The sequence below is a fragment of the Penaeus japonicus genome, unplaced genomic scaffold (assembly GCF_977035675.1).
Source record: "Penaeus japonicus unplaced genomic scaffold, GWHDUDI00000001_assembly GWHDUDI00000028, whole genome shotgun sequence".
NCBI classification, from domain to species: Eukaryota; Metazoa; Arthropoda; class Malacostraca; order Decapoda; family Penaeidae; genus Penaeus; species Penaeus japonicus.
Window position 1 is genome coordinate 21,745,462 of NW_028234430.1, and position 11,312 is coordinate 21,756,773.

General features: G+C 33.7%; 1 protein-coding gene across 1 annotated transcript; it reads left to right on the forward strand.

Moving 5' to 3' along the window:
• Positions 1 to 4,816: 4,816 nt before the first annotated feature.
• Positions 4,817 to 7,107, forward strand: LOC122244008 (uncharacterized; the record flags this gene model as incomplete). Its single annotated transcript, XM_086553742.1, is given in 5 exon segments — positions 4,817 to 4,845; positions 5,411 to 5,723; positions 5,871 to 6,068; positions 6,176 to 6,244; positions 6,370 to 7,107. Coding segments are annotated over 5 exon segments (1,347 nt in total), but the record flags the coding sequence as incomplete, so codon positions are not given.
• Positions 7,108 to 11,312: the final 4,205 nt, after the last annotated feature.

Genomic DNA, 11,312 nt, shown 5'->3' on the forward strand with positions numbered 1-11,312 from the left:
CGTGTATATATGGTATATATATATATATATATATATATATATATATATATATAATATGATATATATATAATTACTCAGTAGTCAATATATGGCCTATGTCCCTTGTATGGTATGATATGTACTTGTATATATTGTATGTATGCATGCATGTATCTATCTATCTTTTGACTAGACTATCCTTATACATACATAGATACGATATCTCCAAGAATTGTCATCTGTCCATACGTTCATATATACAGTATATATATAACACATATATATATATATATATCAAGACGATATATATTATATAGAATGTATATAATATATAATATATATATATATATATAGTATATATATAGTATGATATATCAATATATATATTGCTGCATTAATATATGATCTATATATAATTCTTCATTATACTTCGCTTATGCCTTATATTACTCTTCTTCATTATATGTGTGTGTGTGTGTGTGTGTGTGTGTGTGTGTGTATCTTCACATATGTACACATTACATTACATACATAGACTCTTACATATATAATTGTTATGACTATATATTCTTGTGTTGTTATATATATATTCAAAATATTAACGTATATAGTTATAACTATATATACACACACACACACAAACACACACACACACACCATTAACACTCACACACCATCAACACATACACACACACACACCAACTGATGCACAATATATATATATATATATACTATATATGATATTACTATACTGTATATATATATATTCATATATATATACGCGCAGACTGTATGTCCCGTGAGCTTGTACTCAGTAATGTGCCTATACTCTGTACTTGTTTTATTCATAACTTATATATAATATATGTATCATTATTCATATATTTATTCATCTATTGACATAACTTCATTCTTACTTTAATATATATAGTAAGGGAGAGGAAGTATACATGTGATCATGTCGGTTTATGCTGTGTTGACATTGTTCTGTTCCTGTATAAATGTATGTTTATATATATATGTATATATATAATATATAGATACATATGTATATATTATATATACTTATATATATATATCATATATAAATATATATACATTAATATATATATATATATAATGAATAAAAAATATATATATATATATATATATATATATATAGTATATATATATATATATATATATATATATGCGTGTGTGTGTGTGTGTGTGTGTCTGGTGTGTGTGTGTATGTGTTGTGTGTGTGTGTCGTGTGTTGTGTGTGTGTGTACGTAGTGTGCGTGAGTGTGCCATTATGAATATGCATATATATAATTACTATATATATCATATATATATATATATATAGTATATATATATATATATATATAACAGAGCGTATATATGTGTGTGTGTGTGTGTGTGTGTGTGTGTGTGGTGTGTGTGTGTGTGTGTGTGTGTACGTGTGTGCGTGAGTGTCATTATGAATATGCTTTATATATATATATATATATAATATATATATATATATATGATATATATATCATATATATATATATGTATGTATGTAACATAAACACACATATATCTATATATCTATACATATATATATATATATATATATATATATATATATATATTATATATATATATATATTATGTATATATATGTATCTATATATATATGTACATACATATATATATATATATATATATATATATATCAATATATATATATATATATATATATATATACAATATACATATGATTATATATGTGTGTGTATGATTGTGTATATATATATATATTATATATATACTATATATATATATATATATATATATATATACATACAGTATGTTATATATCCTCCCTCCGTGTACGTAGTCGGTGACGTAGCATACAAGATTCAACCCGTTAGAGTTTCCAAGTGTCGCCAGGACACTTTGATAAACATAACAGAAATAACTGGAAAGGGTCAGTATACACATGTGATGTAATCAAAAATTCACAGCATATAAAGCAAGGAACAATGTCACCATGAACAACACCCCATAAACACGAATGGAACACAGTGGAATACACTCCCTTAAACGCTGGTATTTACATGTATCAGCAGACCACATGGACTCGAATGGTCCAAGAAGGTCTTTCCATCCACTCTGTTCCTGCCCTTTCTCTGCCTCACAATATATACTATCTATACACACTATAAGTCTATTATCTATATAATATATATATATATATATATATATATATATATATATATATACAGAATATACATATATATGTTTATATATATCAGAGTTATATTGCCACACAAAACACGCCACACACATATATATATATATATATATATAGAATATAAATATTATATATATAGCTATATGTATATATATTCAAACTATAAATATACAATATACATACATACATATATAATATATATGAGCGATATATATAATATATATATATATATATATACTATATATCACATATATATACATATATATATCATATATATATATATATATAATATATAACTTATATATATATATAATATGTTGTCAATGGGAATCTCTTTATATTATATATATCTTATGGATATATAATCTGCATACATATTACATATATATGTATCTATATATATGATATATATCTAGTATATATATATATATATATATATATATATATATATATACTATTAGTGTGTGTGTGTGTGTGTGTGGAGTGTGTGTGTGTAATTTGTGTTTGTGTTCGTATGCATGAATAGTATATATATATATATATAGTATATATATATATGATAGCATAAATAGATATATATATAAAAATATAGCGCATATATATGACATATAACATACACATCATAAAACCTATAAAGGAAACTGTAATGTAGATTACTAGTATATAATATATATATATATATACTATATATATATGATATATAAAATTAAATAAATAAATGATATAAGTTAGATATATAGTGTATATATACATATATGTATAAATATATATTAATGGATAGTAGTGAGCTAAGGTGTGTCAATATTTTATATACACACATAACACAGCCACACTACAAGACACACACACACCGCGTGAGTCACATACAGCACACACAACTTCACATATATATAATAATAATATGAACTAATAATAAAATATAAGTTATCATATATATTATAATATTATATATAATATATATATATAATATGCGTATATATTATCTTACGACGAAGGGGTGATTTCATACTTTTTTTTTTTTCATCTACAAAAATTAACATCAGATAGTCAAATAGGAGTATGGCCCGACATAAACATATATATGCACCGATTATTTGTGCCCGTATTGAAGGCACGATAAACTTCTATAGCGAGTGTGGAAATAAATGCAACATGAATTTGGCGTGTAATGCGCCGCGCGCATACTGGAATATCCGCGTCCCAACTTGGTTTCGCGTCCTGACCCTATAAGATGGACGGACCCCACCGACGTGGCAGCCAGTGCAACGCGTCCGGACGCCGCCAGCTGAGTAGACGTGGCAAGTGATATCGATAGGTGCTCCCAGATAGTACTTATACACTACCGCTTGCGATTACTGTGCGAAGTCGCAAGTAATATGAAGTCTGTCGTTGGGGAACATGTAGATTTTCAGTGCTTAATTAAACGGTAACAATCTACAAAGCCAATAATCAAGGTAAAAGAAATAAATAAAAAAAAGTATACTTTTAGAGATAGTCACAACTCCATGTACGAAAACAATCATCAACTGTAATACCAACAAAGTTAGTTGAAATCAGGAATCTTATAGAATAGTGAAAACAGGTCTTTTCTAGCGCTCATTGCTATTCTAAAATGGATGGTCTTTGTTTTAAAACTAATTCTCCCTCTACTTCTTTTGCAGAATAAGCAACACCCGTGAAATATCTCTATAATTTACAAACGTCAAAGTTTGTAAGACCGAGAGAAGCAGTTGACATAAATCTAACAGCACAAAAGGACAAAACACTGCCGCATTCTCTCTCGCCAAGCTGGCTAATCCTTTTCGAAACCTCATTTTACTTCCCCGCCGAGAATATGGCGAAACAAAAGCACTCCGCCTTAACGTCTTCCCGACGAACTACTTTCTCTCTGGAGGAAGAGACTAGTCTTGCGCGGTCACCTAAAGTGTTGTGTGAGAAACGAACGTCCTCCAATCTGTCAGGTACTCTACTGAGGGAAAATGTCGGAGAATTTCCCTTGCTTTTTTAGCTTTCTCACAAAGTGAAAGGAAATCCAGTCTTAATGATTATGGTGCCAACACGCACTAACCTTATGTCTGTCAGAAAAATCAAAAGAAAAACTCAGATGTAATTCCTATCATGTTATCCTCAACTAATGACAAGGAAATTCTAGTGGCACAAAGAAGACTTCAACAATCTGAAATTAGTTTGACAACAAACAGACAAGAAGCCTGTAGAAGTTTCGTCAATGGAGTGAACCAGAACTACTATGGAGAAATTCTCCGGTGTAAACCAAGACTTTTTTCAAACTGAAGAAGGGAGGTTGTAATCAAGGAACATCATCCGTCCAAACTCCATCTAACGAAGTCTCTCTTGAAGAGGTCAGGATTCAGGACCGAGGAATCGGGAGTTCCATCCAAAAAGAGAGCCCGGGTCTCGACAACCAAACGGTGAAGCAGATCAGGGACTGAAAGTAGCAATAATTCACTGACTGCAACAGCACCACAACACTTGTGGGTTCCATCGAATGAAACTCTGGCAGACCCAAAAGTGAATTCCCACGACCCACTGAGACGAAGACCATGCTGAATGAGCGCACAACACAAACAGAAGCAGTAATAACCTGAGGCCAAAATGTCCACGAATCGTCCGTGGATGTACAAGTGAGGTAGTAGAGAATTCCTCTCACTTGATCAAGAACAGATTGCATTATCTGCAACAGAGTTATAATGAAACCCTCGAAATCTTCATCAATAACATACTTTCTCAGGAAACAGAAAAAGATGCATAATCAAATGATGGCAAATGATTCAATTTGTGGAAAACTTTTAAATAATTTCCTTTAAGATCCTAAAAGGTCCTTCGAAAATGTCCCCTGTTTTCGTGATCCAAAAAACAACACCCTGAAATGTAAGGAAAGTGAAAAGACTCCAAAGAAATCAAAGGTATTCCAACTTAATGTTGCCAAGAAAAGCCGAGAAAGGAATGCAGACGCCACTCAAACGTTGCATTTAATACCCAAAAGTTTAACAAATGATTGATTAACGCATCGCTAAACCACTCTCTCCACTTCCACATCTTTAAGTTTAAAGGTAATGTGGGTAAACATTCGTAAGGCTTAAGTCTAAATGACTATTATAAGTATTAATAATGTCCATTTTCTCCTGTTTATGATTACTTCTCTTCATAATATTTGATGAAAGTTCAACAAATAATAATTTTCTAAAGATTCTCAACTTTTCAAAGCAGTGAAAATGGGAGACTGGTAGGAGTGCAGCAATTGATTCAAGACACAGGATCGGCTGTGAGTAGAGACAAGACCAGATGCACACTCCTTCATGCAGCAGCGTCTCACAACCAACCGGACGTGGTGATGTTTCTTCAGAAACTAATTAGTCCCAGTGTTACCAACAAGGATGGACAGACTCCAGCTCATGTGGCCGCTGAAAAGGGTCACGTGCAAGTGCTGAAACTTTTAATGAGTGACTCAGATTTTGATGCAGACAAGGGGAATAGTCGCAACAATGCAATAAAGTCCCTAGTAAGTATTAATGATAGTAATGATAATCTAAGATTGTAGCATTAAACTCATTTATGTGCTGCCTTATAGAGCTATAAAGTGTAGAGAGGGGAACATTTTCATTTCGACAAATATTTACTTGTCTAAGCCAGTATCTTCAACTTTCAGCTTGGTGGCCATTTGTTCAAGGCGGTGTTGGAAGGAAACAAAAATCAAATAAAAGCACTTCTGGAACTTGGTGCAGACCCAGACAGTCACGGTGGAAGCCTGGTCAATGGGCTGCTGGCACGAGAGCTGGGAGTTACGACGCCTCGCCTCTTGGCAACTGCCCTGAACATGGATTGGGCTGTAACCATGTTTGCTAAGGTAATTACTTTAGTTCTTATCTTTCCTCAAATAGTCTATAATGTGTAACGGATGTTAAAAGATAACTTGTAATATGGAAAATATGACTTTGACTTTCAATGTTTCAGAATGATAGCAGAAAAGCAGTTAAAACCAGCTTATCGACATCAACTGCTCCAAACACAAGACAACTTAACGTGAGTTATCTATTTTTTTATCTCTGAAAGTTAGGATTAGTATATTTGCTTTTTCTACGCAAATATATTATAAAAATATCACATTGTTTTGTATTTCACTAAGGACAGGCATCTTCAAATTCTAGGTTCCAACACGACAGTTTCCCGTGAAGCATGCAACGACAACTCAAGGAGGTGCAGATGTGTACAAGATAGACAAAGAAGTACGAGGGTGCGTTCGCATCTTTAACTTCGGTTCTTTTAAGAAGAGATCCGACCTGAACCTTCAGCAGTTGGACTACGATGCTCGAATTATGGAAAATGTGTTTGAGAACATGGGATACACGTGTGATATACATTCATCTCTCACAGCACAACAAACCAAGGAGGTTCTTAATGAATTTAGGGATGCAGATGTGCTAAAGAACGTAGGATGTGCCATATTTGTCATATCTGGTTACAGTACAAATGGCAGGAATATTCTTACGTCTGACTTGAAATATGTAGACATTGACTACATCTTAAATTTCTTTAAAGACTCTGAATGCCCTCAGCTTAAAAACAAAGCTAAACTTTTTATCTTCAACTTGTACAACACGAGGGAAATCAACAAAAGCCCAGCAGCTGAAAATCCGAGCTTGAGGCTGACAGATCCACTCAACGACATTGCATGTATATATTCCAATAATGTTGACCTCAACTGCATCCCAAATGGGAAAGGAACCTCGTTCAACTGGGCTTTGTGTCGCACTTTGGCAGACCATGCTGGTGACAAGGAGCTTGGTGATTTCTACAGAGAGTTCCTGAAGGAGTACAGCAAGAGCTCTCCTTCGTTCTCACCCGAGTTGAGGTACTTCGGCTTCACAAAGAAGTTCTTCTTTAATGAAAATTATAATTTAATTTAAATATATATTTATTCTTTTTATATTTAAATTTCCCCTTTTCTCCATAAATGATTAAATTTGCTTGAAATGCGCCCCAAAAAAAAAATTTTTATCTACCCCCTAGTTTTAAATCTGTTAAACAACGTGGTCGGTCTCTCCCTAAGGAAATTTCGGTGAATTCTTTTCCCCGAAACAAAAAAAATTTATAATATATAAGGGCAAAATATATAAGTATTATAAAAATTTTATTTATAAATATATATATAAAATTCATATATTACATATATATGTTTTATTTTTTATATATTTTTAAAATTATGTAATATATTACTTTTGATATATATATATATTTATTATTTTTATATATTATATATATTAAATATATTTATTTATATTTTATTTTATATTATATTTATGTATTAAACTTATTTTATATATAAATATATATTATTAAAAAAATTAATATTTATTACATATTTTAAAATTAATACATAATATATCTCTTATTCTAAATTTATTATATTATAATTAAATAATATTTATATATATGCAGAGAGGGAAGATTTATTATATGTAAAATTCAACAAAATCAATAAAAATTTAAAAAATATATTTATTATATTTCTAAGAAAATTCCAAATATAAAAATTATTTATATAATATAATTATTTTATATATATATTTTAATATATATTATATATTATATATAAAATTTAAAATTTATAATAGAGGGGAGAGAGAGGAGGGGAAAGGAGGAGAGAGAGAGGAGAGAGAGAGAAAAAAGAAAACCCCCCAGAGGGGAAAAGCCCGAGAAGGGAGGGGGGGGAAAGGGGCCCCCAAGTGTTTTTGTGACATAGGAAAAAAAAAAAAAGAGGGGACGTAAGTAAAATGTTCATAGTAGGGTGGGGGTCCCAGAAATCGGTATTTCAAAAACCCCGGGGTTTTTAGGTTCGGTATTACAAGCATGCCCGGTTCCAAAAGCGGGAACCGTTTTTTTTTTGGTTCGGTTCCCCTTCCACCGGTTTTTTTTTTTCATCGGCATTGTTCTTTGCCCCTTGAATGTGGACCCCACTATCTTTAAAGGGAACCCAAAAGAACGGGAAAATTTAAATGTTAAATTAATGAGGAAGTTTTAGTCCCATAGAAATATGGGGTTTCATCCCACAGGCCTACAGTACAGGACATTTTCCCCTATATCCTTTATTTCCCAATGAGCCCCTGCATATATATTTAATATATTTTTATATATATATAAATTATATATTTTTTTAAAATTAATATATTTTATTATAAAAATTTAATTTATATTTTATATTATAATATTATTTTTATATTTTAAATATAATCCCATATATTTATAAAAAAATACAATATACATTATATAAACACCCCCCCTATTTTATATATATATATATATATATATATATATTATATATATAAATAAAAAGGGAAAAGGAGAGGGGAGAGGGGTTAAAATTGAAAAGAATAATTAAAGTTAATGGGTCCTGGTAGCCCCTTCCACCCCCTTTTGTTATTTTATTGCTCAAAAAGAATTGATTCCCAAAAATGTTTGCATCCCTTTCCCCAAATTTCATTACCCTTTGCTTTGTTGGTCGTAATCAATTTATTTCCCCGTGTAACCCTTTTTTGTAAACATTTGCCCTCCCCATTTCCTTTTGTTATTTACCCATTTCTGTTGTTTTTCTTTGTGGGTTGGTGGAGAAGTATTTTATTTTTGGGGGAAATTTAAAATGATGGGGGCCTTTTTTTCCCACAATTTCCCTGTTCTTATATACCCAAAATTAATTTAAAATGTTTTGCCTTATTAGTCCTTTTCCCCGGTTACCTTGCAAAAAAACCAAAAATAAGGGTTAAATTTTCCCAGGGGAAATGCCCCAATGGGAGGTGGTGATGGAGATGGTGGAAAGGGGGACACCCTGAGAAGGACCCGGTTGGGGGGCCCCGGAAAGGGGGGGGAGGGGTTTGATGTGGGGGGTAAATTTGGGAAAGCCAAGGTTGGGGGGGCGCGGGAAAAGGAGAGGAAGAGGGTGGATGTAAGAGGATGAAGGCAGGTGGGTGCCAGAGGAAAAGACGAAAGGGGCCCCCGTCCGGTTTTTTATTTCAGGGAAAACCCCGTTTCCGGCAATTTCCGGTATTTTTGTTGGTACCGCACACCCCGCCCTGAGCCCCCCTGCGGGACGTCATCGTGCCCTAGAAGCCCCCAAGTTTCAACCCCGGGGGGGGTTTCCGAGTGCGCCGCATCTGTGGTATGATTAGGGTTTTTAGAAATTTAAAAAAAAGCCCCCACGGGTTGTTTATACACCACACACACCCCACTCATACATTTTACGTAAAAAGAAAAAAAAAAAAAGAAAAGAAGGGAAATAAAGAAAAAATAAAAAAAAATGCAATCACTAATTAAACCAAAATTAAAATTTTTGAATAAATGCCAAATTTAATTTTTTTAGCCCAACCCATTACCCCGTCTTCCGCGGGGGCAAAATGTGAAAATATCTTTACCATCTTAAAATAGTTTTAGAATTTCCCCCCCCAAAAAAAAAAAACCCCAAAAACAACACGAGTTTGGGTTTTGTTGCGCGCGGGGACGGGGAAAATTTGCGTCCAACTTGTCTCTTGTCTGGGCCATAAACCGCCCGGGCCCCGATGTTTGCAGCCAGGTCGCTCCCCCGCCTTTTTTGTGTGCAACACATTTTTGTATCCCAAAAAGAAGGCATACAACTTTGGGTTTTTTTGAAGTGATTAAATTTTGTTTTGTCGCGTAAACAGGTTTTTTGCTTTAAATTTAAAGGTAAATGGGCAAAACCCTTTAAAGGTAAAGGGGAAAAAAAAAACGTAGAGTTTTTTGAAAGGGACCTTTTATGATGGGAAAAATTCCCTGATTCCCATAAGTTTTTGAATTAGGAACTATCCCGCCTTTAAAAACCCCAAAGGGTTTTTTTTCAGACCCCTAGTTTGGGGGGAAAACCCTTGCCCCTAATCTCTATTTAAAAATTTTCATGGGTAAAATTTAAATTTCCTGTTTTTTTTTACAGAATACACCATAAAAATTTAAATTAAAACGGATTTTTTAACAGAAGGTTTCCCCATCAAAAAAACCCGGCCCACCGCTCTCGGGGCTAAACCTTCCCAACTCCCTTTTCCCTTTCCCCGAAATATGGCTGCCCCCCTCCCCCCTTACCCTTCCCGACGCCAAATTCTCTTCGGGGGGAAGAACTAGTCTTCGGTCACCTAAAGGTGAGAACCCAACTCCTCCTTTTGTCCGTCTCTCCGAGGGAAAAGTCGGAGAAATTTCCCTTTCTTTTCTTTCCAAATGAAGGAAAAAAAGTTTAAAGGGTTTTGCCAACCGCCAAAACCCTTTGTTTAAAACCAAAAGAAAATCAGGTGAAATTTCCCCGGGCATTTATCCCCAATTGACAAGGAAAAATGTGGCCCAAAGAAGACTTCCCTCTGAAAAAATGTTTGAGGACAAACCGACCAAAGGGGCCGTGAAGTTTCCCTTTTGGGGGAACCAGAACTATCTATGGAGAAATTCTCCGGTGTAAACCAAGACATTTCAACTGAAGAACTGGAGGTTTTATCAAGGAACTCATCCCGCCAAACTCCATCTAAAGAAGTCTCTCTGAAGAGGTCTAGGAATCAGGACGAGGAATCGGGAGATCCATCCGAAAAGAGAGCTCGGGTCTCGACAACGCAAACAGGTGAGGCATATCAGGGAACGGAAAGTAGCAATAATTCACTGACTGCAACAGCACCAGCAACACTTGTGGTTCCATCGAATGAAACTATGGCAGACCCAAAAGTGAATTCCACGACCTCACTGAGCGAAGACATGCTGAATGAGCGCACAACAAAAACAGAAGCAGTAATACCTGAGGCCAAAATGTCCAACGAAGCGTCCGTGGATGCTACAAGTGAGGTAGTAGAGAAATCCTCTCAACTTGATCAAGAACAGATTGCATTATCTGCAACAGATGATAATGAAAACCCTCGAAATCCTTCATCAATAACAGTACTTTCTCAGGAAACAGAAAAAGATGAATATTCAAATGATGGCAAATGTTCAATTTGTGGAAAACTTAATTGTCCTTTAGATCCTAAGAGGTCTTCGAAAATGTCCCCTGTTTTCGTGGCCAAAACATCCCTTGTTGTAAAAGTGAAGACTCCAAAGAAATCAAAGGTATTCC